This window comes from Populus alba, chromosome 10 (genome assembly GCF_005239225.2).
Source record: "Populus alba chromosome 10, ASM523922v2, whole genome shotgun sequence".
NCBI classification, from domain to species: domain Eukaryota; kingdom Viridiplantae; phylum Streptophyta; class Magnoliopsida; order Malpighiales; family Salicaceae; genus Populus; species Populus alba.
The window spans coordinates 17,211,454-17,229,303 of NC_133293.1; the positions used below are offsets into that span (position 1 = coordinate 17,211,454).

General features: G+C 36.7%; 2 protein-coding genes across 5 annotated transcripts; both read left to right on the forward strand.

The window, feature by feature from the left end:
* Positions 1-312: 312 nt before the first annotated feature.
* On the forward strand, positions 313-3,864 carry LOC118043152 (phosphoglycolate phosphatase 1A, chloroplastic-like). The gene is made up of 10 exons (XM_035051017.2): positions 313-678; positions 787-854; positions 959-1,051; positions 1,131-1,202; positions 1,319-1,390; positions 1,643-1,702; positions 1,870-2,020; positions 2,766-2,865; positions 3,363-3,466; positions 3,550-3,864. Exons 1-10 carry the CDS (start codon positions 390-392, stop codon positions 3,654-3,656), a joined length of 1,116 nt encoding a protein of 371 aa, XP_034906908.1. The 5' UTR covers positions 313-389; the 3' UTR covers positions 3,657-3,864.
* A 1,602-nt stretch (positions 3,865-5,466) lies between these two features.
* On the forward strand, positions 5,467-14,959 carry LOC118043153 (CMP-sialic acid transporter 3-like). Of its 4 annotated transcripts, none has more exons than XM_073411962.1 (16): positions 5,467-5,790; positions 5,864-6,033; positions 6,134-6,250; positions 7,712-7,768; positions 8,784-8,861; positions 9,071-9,115; positions 9,554-9,613; positions 9,782-9,904; positions 10,878-11,000; positions 11,290-11,359; positions 11,567-11,674; positions 12,419-12,552; positions 12,715-12,794; positions 13,686-13,734; positions 13,826-13,888; positions 14,635-14,959. In XM_073411962.1, the coding sequence occupies exons 2-15, from the start codon at positions 5,872-5,874 to the stop codon at positions 13,874-13,876; spliced, it is 1,257 nt and encodes a 418-aa protein (XP_073268063.1). In that variant the 5' UTR covers positions 5,467-5,790; positions 5,864-5,871; the 3' UTR covers positions 13,877-13,888; positions 14,635-14,959. The 4 variants fall into 4 exon arrangements, with proteins under 4 accessions (XP_073268063.1, XP_073268062.1, XP_073268064.1 ...); XM_073411961.1 differs by having other exon boundaries at positions 5,468-5,790; positions 14,516-14,959; XM_073411963.1 differs by having other exon boundaries at positions 5,468-5,790; positions 10,878-10,955; positions 11,269-11,359; positions 14,516-14,959.
* Positions 14,960-17,850: the final 2,891 nt, after the last annotated feature.

The window sequence follows — 17,850 nt, forward strand, 5'->3', positions numbered from 1 at the left end:
TAAAGGAGGGAAGAAATTTCAAAACAATTACTTTATTAACATTAAAAAAAAAATCTTTATAGACCTTGGGTTTTTTTACATTTAAAAAATTATCGATCCCCCACATCAGGACATTCAAACTAGTGTTACCTAAATAAAACTTTCATGATAACCTCAAAAAAATAATAGAGAGAGACATTTGACCACAAATTGGATGATGAACAAAGTCCGTCCACCCAAATCCTCAGGTCATCCTAACCTCCAAGGCCCAAAAGCACATACGGACCCACACAACCCTCCAAAACCATAACGGCCACAAACTAACCACCCTTTCAAAAAGCTGAAGCTCGAACGATTTAATAATTTTTTTCCCTGAAAAAAAAAAAAAGGAACACAACACAGAGACAGAGATGCTAAGCAGGACAGTTGTTTCAGTGTCTGCTGTTTCTTCTTCCTCTTCAACATCTCCATCTCGAATCTTGTGCAAAGTAAACCCAACAATCCCTAAATTCTTGGGTCTGAAAGGACTCTCTCATAATTTCACAAACTGTACCACATGGAACAAAAATTTGAACTCGAATAGAAAGTGCAATACAAGAATGGAGAATTTCACGACCAAAGCATCAGCAGCAGCTCAGCCTTTAAAAAACGCAGACGAGCTCATTGACTCTGTTGAGACTTTCATCTTTGATTGTGATGGTCAGTGTCTCTCGCTCTCTTTTAAGTTTCTTTTCAATTCATTTCTTGAATGAAAAAAGTTGTTCTTTTCTTTTTTCATGTACTAATGAAGGGGAGAATGATTTGCAGGAGTTATATGGAAAGGAGATAAATTGATCGATGGCGTCCCTCAAACTCTTGATATGCTCCGTTCAAGGGTTTGTATTTAGTTTATTTGATAGTGCATTTTTCTTCTTCTTTTCTTGTGCTGTTAGTGTTTATTTTCTTTTGTAAGATTGTGGGTTTTCTTTGTTGGTTTCAGGGGAAGAGACTAGTTTTTGTTACAAACAACTCAACAAAGTCTAGGAAACAATATGGTAAAAAGTTCGAGACACTTGGTCTTGATGTCAGTGAGGTTAGTAAGTCACAACCCTTTCTTTTCTATTCTTTTGTTTTGTTTCAGCAACTTCTTTATATCCATCCCATTGTTTCAGGAAGAAATTTTCGCATCATCCTTTGCAGCTGCGGCCTATTTGAAGTCAATTGATTTCCCAAAAGATAAAAAGGTTTTTTTTTTTTGAATTTCTTAGAATGAGGTCTTGTTATAATTGTGTGGTTACAGTTGTGAAGATTATGACATGTAGTGGTTGATAGTGGACTGATATCCGGGCATGATTTTTAGGTTTACGTGGTTGGTGAGGATGGCATCTTGAAGGAGCTTGAGCTTGCTGGATTTCAGTACCTCGGTGGGCCAGTATGTTTGAGTTCCAATTTGCATTATATTTCACTTCATGTTTTATACATGCTTTGAAATATTCAGCTTTTAGTTGATAGTATGATACCAGAAATTGCTACGAGTGATTCAACATTGTGCAACGTGTTTCAATATTCAGCTTTGAAATATTCAACTTGCAATAATTTGTGTTTCTGCTAATGCCATTTTTCTAGCTTACTGACTGATTAGCAGTAGCTTTTTGGATTAATATGTTACTGTTCACTTATACAGGAAGATGGTGGGAAAAAGATAGAGCTGAAGCCTGGGTTTCTAATGGAGCACGATAAGGATGTAAATTTCTTTTCTTTTTTCTTTTCCTTTCAATAGAGCATTCCTTGACAGGCAACTTGAGTTGGACATCCCTAGGTTTTGTTTTGTTACAGTTGCAATTGAGGAGCCAAAGTAGCGTCCTTTCCCAAAATTTAGGCTTGCTAAAGATGTTTTTTCATTGCTTCTAGGTTGGGGCAGTTGTTGTTGGATTTGATCGCTATTTCAACTACTACAAAGTCCAGTATGGAACACTCTGTATAAGGGAAAATCCTGGATGCCTCTTCATTGCTACAAATCGCGATGCAGTCACCCATCTTACAGATGCTCAGGAGTGGGCAGGTTCTCATCTCCCCTTCATCGCAATTTATGTGTCATTGTTTTCTAATCATGTTAAGGTTATATAGGTTGTGATGCATGATGTATAGAAAATGAAATATGTAATGATCTCCAATATTCAGCTTGATGCCAATTTCAAATGAAAACTGTGGCATCAGAAGACTTGTACACCCTTGGCCTTTTGAAGAGCTACATATCAGCAATGAGTAAACTAATGGAGTTGTCTGTCATCCTTCCAAACATTAAATTGTGTGTTCTGATGACATGAAGTTCAAATCAGCTCCATCTATGCAATGTCAGCATCAATAAGATATGATAACATGATTATCGAGGACTTTGAGTACATGGACTAAAAAATAGGTGAAAGCTGTCCTTTTGTATTGACAGCTTGAAGGTTCAAATGTATGCAAATGTGGTTAATAAGTGAGTGTTATGTGATAACAGCTCTGTTGTAACACATGTAGAAATATGAGCTAGTATAGGAATAGCGAGAAACAGTTGGGATTAGACTTCCAGATACCTGTTCCCACTTTAGGATTATGGTTTAAATTACATGCAAGGCACTGGTGCAAGCAACAACTGTTGCACTAATCTATTTTGGAAGTTTACATTATGATAATTCCTTGCATCCTCCTTTTGGGTAAGACTAACTTGTTCAGATCAAACCTGTCACCATGTTATGTATATTTATGTTCCTCGCATGTTTTTCCAGAATCCATTATAACATGTGCTTAATATATAATTTCAGGGGGTGGTTCTATGGTCGGTGCTTTCGTTGGTTCAACTCAGCGTGAGCCACTAGTTGTGGGAAAGCCCTCAACTTTTATGATGGATTACTTAGCCAACAAGTACGGCTTCCAATACTTTAATTTTTCGTTTATTCTCCAATCTCTTTGAATTGAGCAAATTCAGGATTAGAAATGCATGATTTGCAGACAGCTCAAACACTTCCTAAGCATTCTCTACATCAATTTGTCAAATTATACGATTCCAAGTTCACCAACCACCATGTTTTTGAATTCATATTATTCATGGTTAAGCAAGCATTGTTTGGTCAGCGAGTTTGTAATGTAGGATTTACCTCAAACCACCCCATCAATTCACCAAATGAGCTTCGAGTACCAATCATACATGTATGGAGTACCTTCTCGTGCATGCTATTTCTGTTGTGTTGCTATAAGGTTGGTCTTGCACAAGTATAGGAAATTCCATTCTAACAAGTGGTTGCTTTTCTTTATTAGTAGCAGAGAAAAAAATATGACTTCTAACTTCCATATAAACACACTATTGTGGTCAAGTTTTCCTCACCTTTGCATGTTATTTTCATGTATTTGATCAAAAACAGATTCGGGATTCTCAAGTCACAGATATGCATGGTTGGGGACAGATTGGATACTGATATTCTGTTTGGACAAAATGGTGGTTGCAAAACTCTTCTCGTTCTCTCAGGTAACTAATTAATGCAGATTTTCCTCTCCTAACTTTTGCCTGTACATTAAATGCACTCTAATCGAGGATTTTCTTCCAAAAAGGTGTGACCTCATTGTCAATGCTTCAAAGTCCAGGCAACTCCATCCAACCAGATTTCTACACCAACAAAATTTCTGATTTTCTTTCCCTCAAAGCTGCAGCTGTGTGAGCATGCAAGGACATTGTGTGCTGCGTTTAGGTCCATCTCTTATTTTTTCAATCACAATTGCAGATATACATTCCTGTATTTTTGCCTTCAAAATTTAGAAGAAGATATGTTGCAATTTATAGAAATCAGCAAGATGGAAACTTGTATCACTTTTATTTATATTTTTCTCAAGCTCCACTTGAAATTTATCTCTAACAAGTTACATTCCTGTTTCGTGTCCTTGGGGAGATAAAGGGAAGGGTGCGGCAACATTAGCAGCTGTAGCTGTTAAAATCTGCGGTTGTATTAACCAGATAGATTTGACGAAAGCTGTTAAATTTATATCTGTATTGTCCTGGAGAGCAGATACTCAAGTAACGCACACCATTTTTCTTACTGTGTTTACATAAATTTGCAACCTGACAAAAAGGGTACTTTTCTTTCACGAGACATCCTCTGTTTTAACCTTTGTGTCTGCTCTGCGGTTTCTTTGTGCATCTTGTGTTGTTTTTTTCATTGTTTCCATGTTGTTCAACCAGTCTCGATGATGCTAAGGCATACCACAAGCTTTGGCAATTTAATTCTGGTAAAATCTTTATCCCCACCAATCGTTTGTTGAAGTGTCTCTCTCTCTCTCTTTTAATTGTCAAACCAAAAAGATAAAAGACTTGAGTGTTCTTTCCCTTTTAAATCACTAGGTAGCTTATGTGAGGTGATCATGAAATCATAGCCGTGAGTTTCTCTTCCATGTTCTGTTTTTACCAAAATATTGAATTTTGATGGTCGGATTAAAACTGATCACAGCTGACTGCCCTAACGTTAATTGATCTTATGCACTTTGAATATGTATGTGCTTTAGGTGAGGTGAGACTAGCTAATCACCCAACCACCTACAGTAACAATGGCATCAATGAGATCTTTTGTCTCTCTTCTCTGGTCAAATGCTCGTCGCATCTTGTTGATTAGAGATATAAAGAAACTGCAGTTAACACTCTGGATCCACCACAGTCTTGCTTGTGAAAAAAAAAACATCACTTTCTTGAGTTTCCTGTGCGTCTGAAAATGCCCTGCACTAGGAGTCCAAGAACATACAAATACAACCTCTTAAGAATTCAGGGATCTTTGTGTTCCATTAGCATTTATATACCTTAATGCCCACGCAATTGCCTTGTAGAGTTACTAAACTCCTCGAACGTCAACTTTATTCTGTAAATGAAGCTTAATTAATTTGGATTTGGAGGCAATTAGATCATGTGCCAGCGTCATTAGGGAGGATTTAATGCACGGTATCCACACAGCCACCGATAGGATTCAAGTCGATTACTTTTCAAGCTCCTACGGAATGTATAGTGAGCTGAATCTCTAAATTCTTATGGAATGGGATACCTTTCACCGCATATGAAAAATAGTAGTTGATTCCCTTCAAGGGAGATTTTTTCTTGAATATCTTGTTTTTTATTAAAGCTGAGAATTGGACGGGTATAGGCTGGTTCTCAAAAAAAAAAAAAAATCAACTTGTTTATCAATTTAGAATACATAATCTATTTACCAAGTTTTCTTTTCAAAAATGTTTTTTAATTAAGAATTTATTAAAAAATATTTTTTATTTTTAAAATTAAGATATTAAAATTATAAAAAAAACACTAAAAAAATTAATATTTTTCCTGCATGCATGGTTGTAAACACTATACAAAGCTAGGGTTAAACTATTCTAATTTCAAATGTTTTTTTGATAAATGCAATAAGATATTTGTTTCCAACTTATTAATCATGCTCCGAATCCGAAGTAAATAAAATAAAACTAATTAAGGGAAGAAAAGGAAGGAACCGGGAGCCGTAGACAATAGACAGTAGAGAGTCTTGGGAGCGGAGAAGCGGCGAGTGACGTTACATTTCACCATTATCTTCTTTTCACTATTTTATATAATTGCGTAACATAAATAAGACAGCATCAATAATAATAATTCCACTTCCGTCTCTCTCTCTTTCAGCTATCATCAAACCAAACAGAGAGACAAAACTAAACTCTTTGTTTGCTTTTCATGATAAATTTATAAATTTTGGTTTCTGAATTCTGATCTACCGAAGGGAGATTTCTCTTCCTCTCTCCATCACATTCGCCGTTTTCACTTCTGCAAGATCCAACTCACTCAAGGTATGCCTCGGGGTTTTTTTTTTTTCAAATTTTTTGAGTGAAAATGTAATTTTTGATTATTTTGTTATGACAGGAGAAGACATGATAGAATGCAGTGAATGCCACTCGAAAATCTCAGCAAATAATAATAACAGTAAAGCAGTAGCGAGAGCATACGATAGACATAGAAGCGATGTGTCGTCTAAAGCACGCGTTCTTAATCTTCTTTTGGTCGGTGGTGATTGCATCTTTGTCGGTCTCCAGGTGATTTGTTTTTCTTTCTTTCTTTCTTTCTTTCTTTTAAAAACTCAACTTATTGAATTGATGCTTAAGATTTTTTGTTTTTGTTATTGTTATGTTGCAGCCTATATTGGTGTATATTTCAAAGCATAATGGGAATTTCGATTATAGTCCTATAAGTGTTAATTTCCTCACCGAGACTGCAAAAGTTTTTTTTGCAATCTTCATGCTCTTGATCCAGGTATTATCTTTTTCTTCATTCGTTCTGTCAATGCCACTGAATTCCCTTTTTTTTTTTTTTTGGTTTTGGCATCCCCTTCCTTTTCTTTTTAAATAAATTTTACAGCATAACAGAGATTGTTGCCATAAATTGTTATATCGGATGTATGGCGTCGAACAGGAAAGAGTGAGATATCGAAGACTGCTTAGAAAAAATAGTGTGAGGAGAGAAGACTGCTAAGAAGTTATTTGCAAATGATGGTGAAAATGAATAAAGTGGTGAAATTTACTGTTGGTGACATATCCTAGACTGGGGAGGAATAATTTACATCTTGCTCAAATGCTACCTTTACTCGCTATAATATAGTTCAATCTAGCTTTTCTTTTAATTCACAGTGAAGTCCACTGAGCTTTGGTGCAAAATGCAGGTAACCCTTATCCTCTCTGTCTCTGGGTGTAAGAGGGGATTGATCTTAGGTCTCTTTAGCATGATACTGAACGACTTTACATTTTACTAGCTAAGCTAGCCTTTTGCTACCACGGTAGTTCAATGTAGTGGAAATGATTTTTGTATATTGAAGGTTTCTCAAGAAGGTCACAATTACATGAAAGAAAGTACTTAAACCCGTAAATTGCATGATTCCATAATCTTGTACTAAAACTCTGTACAGATTTTTTTGTATATTGAAGGTTTCATTTATTTGCCGTGATAAGAGGAAAATGTATTGAAAAAGGTGTCAAAAGAGGGACACCACGGTAAAGAATGAAGTATATACTAAAGGAAGTTAATGCCTAGCTACTTGTAATTTAGCTCATCTGCTAACTGTCTAGCAATCAACCATTTTTGTGAGAGTTTTCTTTTTACATCTAAGAATGGAACTTGAAGCGGCATTACACCTTATGAGGATAAGAAAAATATGATGGGATAAAGAAATTTTGTCTGTCGGCATGAATGAATCTATGTTGTTTAGATCATATGATGTCATACATGAGAAATGCTACGTTTTCCATTATTGACATAATCCCAAAAAAATTCAGGCTCCTTTGGAAGTTGTTGTTTTCAAATTGCAATCAGAGTTTTAGTAAAAGAAACTAGGATACCTTTGAATAAAACTGCTTCTCTAGCATTATTAATAAGGTACCTTTTCCTATATTAGTCCTATCCTTAATTACTGTTTTACCTTAAAAAAATCATTGATGATGTGGCTCTTCCCATTCCTCCAATGTGTCAGCTCTTTAAGCCTGGTTTTTCTTATAGTCTTTAGTTGATGTTTCCTGGTTTACTCAACATTGCGTTCAGCTAGGTTGACTTACCCTGACAGTTGGAACCATCATTGTAGTGAGAAACATGTTAATGGATGTGTCCCAGACTTTCTTGTGAATTGTGGTTGCAGATTTGTCTTTTATGTTATTCTCTTTTTTTTTGTAAATGTTCATTAGGTCTTCTCTTTATTTTTATTTTTCTTGATTTTTGTTTCCTCAGGCTCGACATAAAAAAGTTGGGGAGAAATCTCTTCTTTCTTTCTCTGCCTTTGTCCAGGTAAGTGGCGTACTTTAGTATTTATCAGGATTGCAATTTGGATTGGTGTATATTGTGAGTGATATTGATAGCTTTTCCCTGCCTAGTTTACTTTCTGATATGGAATTACATTGACTTTATCATTATTATTCTTGTACTCATAAAATAACTCATTATTAGTTCTTGGAAACTTGTTAAAGCTGTTACATATTTTTTTTTTTCAACATTCTAAAGATTCCTTTGGCTTTATGTATGCTCTGGATCACACATCAGTTTCAAAAGTGGCGCATTGCATGTTGCCTCTTCTATTGATTTTTACCCGTTCACAAATAGTGTACTGTAGACTTGCTGAATGGCCAAAAATAATGCTTTTTGTGATCAATATGGTTTGTTCTGATTTCAAAAGCACATCATTTTTGCTAATAAGTAATATTAATTTGACCCTTTTTTCTATTACTTTGAAGGAAAAAAGTGTCAACTTTCATGATTCGTGCTATAAAAATCTTTGTCTATGGAGCTAAAGGAAATGAGACAAAACTGAATGTAACCGTGCATGTTCTGGTTGAGAACCTTGTATGCTCTGGGTTTATATGTGGTTATTCTTAAAAGAAAACTTTAGATCATTTGTGAGTTCACAGAGAGGGTGTTTTTTAGTTGCATTTCTCCATACCTTTCTGGAGAGTTTAAGATTCTTCAACATGTTATATCTGAATGCAATAATGTGGTTCCAAGACTATTTTCATGGTTTTGCGGTTTACCTTGTGCCCATCTTTTATAACAGAATGTTGAGGCTCTTCTATTGCCATTTGTATCTCATGTACCTTTTCCTTGTCTGGTCATTGTCTGCCATTTTGCCTAAACCATATTGATTTTTTGACTTAAATCCCCTGAAGTTTACTGGTTTCATATGTCTCTTTTCTGTGCACATTTTTCATATTTATATCTTCCATTCATGACTTTCTGAGTGCTATATTGCTTGGGCAGGATTAGACTTTCTGAACTTTAAGATGCTGTATTTATTTTCTTCTCCCCGCAGGCTGCTCGAAACAACGTGCTTCTTGCTGTTCCAGCTTTCCTATATGCTATTAACAATTATTTGAAGTTTACTATGCAGGTATAATTCTTGTCGAACCAACTGCAAAATATTCTTTACATAATATATTGTGTTTATCTTTCTCTTGACTCTGGGAAGAGAGAAGTGCTTTGTTTTTTCTTTCAGTAGAAGTGCAACTTTTTGAAGCTATAATTTGTTGCTAATATTTTTTTCGGATTAAATTGCTGTGGCAGTTCTAATTTCTAATTTCCCTACTTATTATTGTGCAGCTTTATTTTAATCCTGCAACGGTGAAGATGCTGAGCAACCTGAAGGTAGCTCATTGCATGATGTGTGTAAAGGACATTTCAAATTGTGATATTTTTTTTTTATAAAATATCTATACTTTATGCTTAATGAAGTGCATACATAATTAATAATGTGCTTTCAACTATCTTTCGGGTTCATGATCAATTATTTTCCCGCTCACTTATAGCGTAGAATTCTTGTTTGCACATTTAAGACTATCTACTCTTTAATATTCCAATGAATATGTAGACTTCTTCAGTGTCAGTTCATTTGACTGTGATACATCTCTGTAAAATAGGATTTGAAAGTTGAAGATGGAGGTAAAAACTGCCTCTATCTATAGCCTGACTTTGTTCCCGTCTTTTCATGGAAGGATAATATGATCAACTCACTGTCTTTTTTGCTGCTTTTTCTTGAGCATTATTTAACATTAAGTCTTCCATTGTGGATTATAAACATGTCAGGTTTTGGTGATTGCTTTGTTGTTGAAGGTGATCATGAAACGGAGATTTTCAATCATTCAGGTGAGTATGAAAGTTGTTTCTCGTTGATGCATGTCAACTTCGATTCTGAAATTGAAGAAGAATAGTTGGTTGGATAGTTGGATGCCCAGAAAGCGTGTGCCAAACTAGTATGTATTTTTTGTACCTATACCTGTAATATTGATTTGTTTTGTCTTTTTTTTTTGGCAGTGGGAAGCTCTTGCTCTATTGCTCATTGGGATTAGTTTGAATCAGTTACAGTCTCTGCCTGCAGGCTCCACTGCAATGGGTTTTTCAGTTGCAACGGGGGCATACTTGTACACACTAATTTTTGTATGTATCCTGTATACTTGTCCTGCGTTAATATGCATAGATTTTGTTCCTGTCAGTCATTAGATATTATGCAATTATCTTCTTTCTTGATGGTCAAAAGTGTTTTCGATGGTGGAATTGCTGGAATGTCAAGGCACAATGAATTAGATGCACAACATGCACTTGCCCGGATGCAAGCTTGCATTGGATATGCATTCTTTCATCTTTAACAGGGAAGGAAAATTTGTCATGAAAGAACACAGACAAAATAGAGATAAACGAACAACATGCACCAGACACACTCATGCACACATATATGCATACATATATCCAGGGCCATGGCAGGAAATTTACTTTATCGAGGAGGCTGTAAAAATATGTGTATCCTGTAGACTCACATACATGTGCTGGAAAAAAGTTTTTATTGGTGAACATCTATGGAATTCTGTTTTTTTTTTTAAAAAAAATAAAGGATTAAGAGAAATTTAATTTGTAGGACTGAAAATATGTCATGAAATGCTATGGTTATAAGAATGGCTTTCAGAAATATAGCTCTCATGACAGAAGCTGGAGATTGGCCCTCTTCTCTCCTTGCTTGGTTCCTTGACCAAGCAGGTTCTCATAAACACATAGGCTCGTCCTTCCATTGGCTGATAAGATAGCTCCAACAAGGAAATAAAGGTCAACACCTACTGGGCCAGACTACACATTCCCATGTACTGCCTTCTAAATGCCATTGCCTTCCCCCATAATATCTTGTATATTTTGGAGTGGTAAATTTTTAAGTAGGAGGACTGGCTATAAAATTTTGTATGTGATGTCATTCAGTGTGTTTGCATATACTTGGTCCACCTTTTTCCCAAACCAGCAGCTTAGCCAGCTCCTGTTGCAGTTTGGTTTTATGGCATTGGTCTCATATTGGTTTTGACAGTAACATATCAGGTTGTTCTAGACAATGTAATATCGTAGGAGCTAACTTCTGGAATTAATGCAGGTTACTGTTCCATCATTCGCTTCAGTCTACAATGAGTATGCTTTGAAGAGTCAATTTGAGACTAGCATATACCTTCAGGTGGTTTCTAGTGCTATAGAATATGATGCTTATTGCTTTTTTCAGGTAGTTTCTAGTGCTATAGAATATGATGCTTATTGCTTTTTGGCTATGTTGTTGATTGACCTTTAACTTAAATTTAGTATACAATGGTCTCCTCATGGATTGCTCCCTTCTCAGGCAAACCTGAGAGTGAATAGTGGGGTCCGTTGCAGGACCTCTTGGCCAATTCCACCACCATATGCTCCTATACAGAAACTTACTATTTTAGAAACTTAATGCTTATTATTCATTCTTTTTGAAAGATTATTTTATACATTTTCTTACAAGAAAGTTTGTGCTCCACGGCTTTCAGAACCTTTTCCTGTACGGGTATGGTGCCATATTCAACTTCCTAGCCATTCTTGTGACTGCCCTATTTAAAGGTATGGGCGTGCTGCATGTTGTTCTTGAATGCGTTCTAACAGGGTATTCCATTAACTCTGTTGGGTTTTTTTTATGTATTGGATTTGAGTGGTTAATAGTATAGCGCAAGCATTGAGGACTAATGAATCAGAAATGCTACTTCATGGTTGTAAAAGTATATGTAAATTTGATTTTTTGCTTAAATTTCCATATCTTTACAAGTTTAGGTCCAAGTAGCTTGGATATACTACATGGGCATTCAAAAGCTACCATGCTGTTGATATGTAATAATGCAGCACAAGGGATTTTATCTTCTTTCTTCTTCAAATATGCAGGTGATTTTCCATTTTGTTCTTTAATATTCTTCATTCTTACGCATCACTATCTTTCAGCTGTTTCCTGGATGTCTATAATTTTCACTATTGAAAAGCTAGTGACCTATGCTTTACTAAAAGAGAAAAGTTGTCTGTATACACATCTAGTTCATTCATTTCAATTAGATAATCTTTGGAAAGACTTGAGAACAGAGCTAATGGTATTATACTATTCTTCTTTTCCTTTTGTCTGGTTAAAATCTAAGGCGGCTGTTTTCTGATGATTAAGGATAAGTAGGCTTCATGCTTCACACTTAATTTTCATACAAAAACTCCCAATCCTTTAGATGTCATTGAGTGCGCTACTTCATGTTATTAAAAGTTTTGATTGACAAAAGTAGTTGGATGTAAGATGTCTTGACATTTATAAAATTGTGGAGAATCAGCAACGAAGAATTTACTTAGAAGATTTAGACTATTTATGAAAATTCACATATATTTTAATGCTCGTACTTTGAGTCATGCCAGTTTCTGTCACTAATCAAACACTAAGATGATGTTCAAGTATTAATATATGAATAGGTTCTCATTACATCCTAACATTTCTTGTTCACAAATAGTGGAAATTGAAACGGGAGACTAGAAGAATTTATGAAAGTAACTAAGAGAGTACTTTCTAGACTCAAATCACTTATCTCAAGTACTGGTGTCAATCGCATTTATGTTCTGTATTTACTAAATCAAAATTTCCTCTGATTCATGCAGATACAATTTTGAAAAAGTACTCGTCAACAGTAGCAACAATTTTTACTGGAATAGCATCTGCTGTACTTTTTGGTCATACCCTGACTATGAATTTTATCTTAGGAATCTCTATCGTGTTTATCTCCATGCACCAGGTAAATATTAGATCTGGCATATATTTCATTTATTTTGCTCACTGGACAGGCAGCTTGGGGGACGAGACAGGAAGGAGAGGAAGAGAATGGGGTGAGGGAGAGGGAATATTTCCCTGTCTGGATACTTGGCTTACATGATACTGTTTATCATATCTTTTTCAGTTCTTTTCACCACTTTCGAAGGTTAAGGATGAGCCAGAAGATGGTAGTTTGGAAATGGTTGATAGTCAGAACAACCAGAGGTTGGTTCTCTCTTTTTGCACCCTTTCCATTTACCATCTGTTAATTATTCTATAATTTTTAGGGACAGAACTTCTCTGAACTCCCAGTATTAATACTTTTTCTCCCCAAAAAAAAAAAAAAAATAGTCTTCCTCCACGATGCAGCACCAGTAATCTATGAATGCAGCCAGGGTCATTCCTATTTTATTTTTATTTATTTTCTTGCTCAGCTAGTCAAGAAATGGACAGGCCCCAGTCTTCTGTTCTGGAATGGTGGGGAATTCCAGGAGAGCATAGACACATTTGTCTTTTTAGAAGAGGCACTCCAAATCCATATTTTTCAAGCTCATTTTTTGTGACCTTGAGGCATTGGGCTCCTTAGGATCAGAATATTATTCGGGAGAAAGAATGCCTGAATTTAGACATTGTATTTTGATTGCTTTGAATTGGACTCTATAAAAAATCCATCTTGCCTTCTGGTTAGGTTGTCATGTTCCACTTAGTTGAACTATCTCATCTATTTGAGCACAAGCATGTGGACTGTTTGATATAACAATGAAGAAAATGCTCAGGACAAAGAATACAACAGTAGATTATTAATGCGCAGTGGATGTTTGAAAGTCAATTTCCAATTTGCAAGGCATGAAGGTGTTATGTCTTTTCTATTAGTCAACCTAATTCCTGCTCATTTTCTTGTTAATCTTGCTTGTGGATCCCATATCACAGCTTTTGCCATTCCATGTCACTTTGAATTTTTCCACTGAGAAGGACACTAGCATTCATATCATCTGCTTAACCTCTTCCTTGTGAGACGTTTCTTTAGTGTTCTTAACCAATAATGTTTTGAGCTGCTTTCAACCCTTTCTGATTTTTTAGTTGATATTTTTATTGAAATTCTGTTTGACATGCCAGATCTAAGGATTCATCCTTCATAAATATGGCAGCTGGAGCAAATGACGATGTGAGAAGTTTCATGTTCAATTCTGTTAAAATAGTCTTTCTGAGATTTCGATTGATGAATGTGACATCTTGTTTTGCTATTTTCCATCCAGGCTAGTCATCGTGTTGAACATGATGAGAAGGCACCCCTACTTCCCATCTAGAGTTTGCAGTGGGTATGGATTCGCACTATTGTTTTCTGATGCTGTAGCTAACAACTAGTAGACTTGTCTTCCCTCCACAAAGACAAGGCTCCCTCAACTATTAATATTGCATGGATGCACAGATGATCTGCCAATATATGAAATTCCCTGACTCTGTTCGTTTGGTCCAGCTGGCAGCTACAAGAGCCAGGGGCCTTAGATGTGCTGTTTTCCCTTGGGAAAGTAGGTATAGAAGAATTAAATGAACCTGTGCACAAAGTAAACAACACGTGGTGCCTTGCACTAATAGAAGAACAATTCATGAAGTTGTTCTATTAGGTTGTCTACCTGAGTTTATTTATTTATTCTGTCTTGGGTTTTGACTGTCAAATTAGAAGAACATCAGATCAAGAACGTGAAGAATCTCATGAAAATTATTAGCCATAGCTGAGGAACACAACATCACAAATGAAACCACAAAATTAGTGACAAATTCTAAGTAAGTAGTAGGACGAGTAACCCCAAAATTTCCCACTTGTCACCACCTCGTTTTCACGGACTCCTTTTTGCCAAGCCCAGATGACTGATTGTTTTATTTGTGCATGAAATATTCCCATTCTATTTATTTACTACACCCCTTTCCATGATAACTCGATGCAGGGATGATCTTGGCGTGTACGTTTTTAGAGGGTGGATTTATCAATACAGCTGAGAAGACTACCAGTTTTAGCAACAGAATGGAACAAATGCTGTTAAAGATATTCTTTATTTCTTTTCAGGATTCCCTACACCATTGCCGACGGGGACCCGCAGCATCCACTGAGCAAGGGTCGCTAAACCATCTTTGAAGTATCGGGGGCATTGTTGATAGAGCCTGGTTTCTGAAACAGACCAGGAGAAGAACAATCTTATAGCGAGCTGCGGCAAACTCTGTTGTCGTCCCCTTGTACAATGCAGAAAGCTATTATTCTCATCAGATGCCTCTTCCAACATGTGTTACTGTTTTTTTTTCTGTAACTTTTCCGTGTAAATGTCTTGGACCAGTGCTATCTGAAACAACAATATAGTGCAGGCTCGGAGGTATATATATTGCATTTCTGGGACTCTTCGTGTTTATTTTAAATTCCAGTTTCTGAGCACCATAGACTTCATTCAGTTTTTGTGATCTTTTGGTCACCGCTGTAAAGTCGCCTCTTTTCAATCGTTGGTGTTTACTCCGGTGGTCTGTTTTGGATTGTGATCGCTACCGTTGCATCGATGATATTTATCAGTCGATTTCTTTGGAAAGGTATGCGCAATTATAGCGGTGCTGTATTTTCAGCAAAAGAGAGCAAAGCACACAGATTTCTGTGGCTGTGTCAGTGCTGTTGATTTTTAGGGGCTGGTTCCACACAGTATTGCTCATCTTTTGACAGTTTCACTCCAACATGCATGGGACCACAGGCCTTGCTTCGTTTTGAGAGAATATTACGAAGCAGGACTTGGATGGGACAAATCTCTGAGCACCAAAAGCCAACGCGGGCTTAACTAACCTCTGCCTGTAACCTGTATACTGATTGTGAAAGGAGAGGGAAAAACCAACCCTTGTGTTGACTCCCTTGAATTAAAGCTCTTCTAGTTTTCCCTGGCCGCACCGGTTGTTGCCGGCTTCACTTTTAGGGCTTCCTTGGCTGTTTCTCTCTCTTCCCTTTCCCGGTTACACCCACCATCTTCTTTTTTATTTTTTTGAAAATGTAAAGGATTTTGTGAAAATGATATAAAAAAATATTTGAATACAATCGTGTTTTTTAATATCATTTTTGTTTTAAAATTTATTTCTTTTGTAAATTAATTAATCTCTTGGAATTTTATAAAGATTTAACGATAAAAAAAAAATAATGTAAGATCTAATAGCCAATAAATAGAAAACAGATAGGTTGATGTGGCATAATGAAAAAGATGAAGAAGACAAAAAAATGAAAAGAAGGACCAAGGACACACTAAGTATTTATTTTTTACGCTTTTTATATTAATAAAAAGATTTTGATAAAATGATTTTAATTTTTTTTAATCATAATTAATTCTAAATTAACTTTAAATAAAATCTTTAATTAATTACGATCTTATTTGATGGTCTTTTGAGATATGGTTGAAATTATCTCGTCGAGATTTTTCTAATAATACCAAACATGTTAAAAGTAGAGTTTCATTGTGATATGTTCTGTTTCGCCACTTCACATGCACGTAATGGCACACATTAGCAGACCACGACATGCAGGCATTACAGAGAAGCAGAGCCACGATGTGTAGTTGTGAAGGGCATGCAAAACCACGATGTGCAGTTGTGTGATGGCAACAGGATTAGCAGAGACCACGACGTGTAGTGGCAAAGTGGAAGACTTAGTCTAATTCCTTTATTTAGTCAATTGTCTGTTGAGTCAGTTATTCTGTTCTAATTTTCAGCATTCCTATTCGGTAGTTATGTTTGTTATTTCATTTCCTATCTGTAATGCTATATCTATATATAGCCTGAAGAATTCAGTAAAAGATATACAATTATTCTTCTTCAATATTCTTCTCTTATCCTATCTTCTTCTTTACCTTCAAATTAACCATATCAGTGGTATCAGAGCCAGGTTTTCAACCATGGACACTCGCGGTAAAACAAATGCAGAATTCCGCAGTGATGTCAATGACATCTTGGCACGACATGAGAACAGTTTCGATCAGGTAAACGCAGCCTTACAAGCAGTGCTGACGGAACTCCAAGCTCTTCGAGCTTCTCGCAACCCAAACAATAACTCCTCTGAAACAAACCCCTTTGCTCGTGATGAATCCTCACAACCCCATACTTCTCGTTCAAACACCACAAAAGACCACCCTCATCACAACCTCAAATTGTCTTTCCCAAAATTTAATGGTGATGACCCAACGGGATGGATTTACAAGGCAGAGCAATATTTTGAATTTCAAAATATTGCGTTGGATCAACAAGTTCAGCTGGCATCATTCCATTTGGAAGGCATTGCCTTACAATGGCATCGGTGGCTGACGAAATTTCGTGGACCGCTATCATGGGAGGAGTTTACTAATGCTATACAACTCCGATTTGGTCCAACCGACTATGAAGATCCCTCGGAGGCTCTGACACGCCTTAAACAAACCACCACCATTGCAGCCTATCAGGAAGCTTTTGAAAGGCTTTCCCGTAGAGTGGACAACTTGCCTGAGAAATTCTTAGTAGGTTGTTTTATTGCAGGACTCAGGGATGATATTCGCATAGATGTGAAGATCAAGCAGCCAGTAACATTGGCTGATACAATAGGGGTGGCCCGACTAATTGAGGAACGCAACCAGCTGCAAAGGAGATCAACTCAACCAATCCGTTTCCAGCCAACTTATGCAGCAGCAAAATCCTCTTCCAATCCAGTGGCTGGGGTGCTAGGACCCCCACCAAGTCAGCGACATAACCAAGGTTCCAATAATCCACCAGCAAACTTCCGGAGAATCACCAATCAAGAGGCACGAGAGCGACGAGAGAAAGGATTATGTTATTACTGTGACGAGAAGTTCGTTCCAGGACATCGTTGTGCCAGACCACAACTGTTTATGATTGAAGATTCACCTCAGACGGAGATCGAAGACGTGGAGATCAACCAACCTGATCTGGAACCCTCGGAATTTCTACCTGAAATTTCTTTTCATGCAATTACAGGAACCGAACATCCACAGACTCTACGCGTCCCTGGCAAGTTAAAGAGCAAGAATGTAACAGTGCTGATAGATGGAGGTAGCACTCACAATTTTATTGATCAAGCCTTGGTCTCCAGATTCGGATTACCAGTAACTCAGGAAAAGCAATTACAAGTTATGGTGGCTAATAGGGAAAAGATCAAATGTGCGGGGCAATGTCAGGCACTCACTCTCATCATTCAAGGCCATCCTGTCACCACAGATTACTACATCCTTCCAGTTGCAGCATGCCAGTTGGTATTAGGAGTGCAATGGCTTGCAAC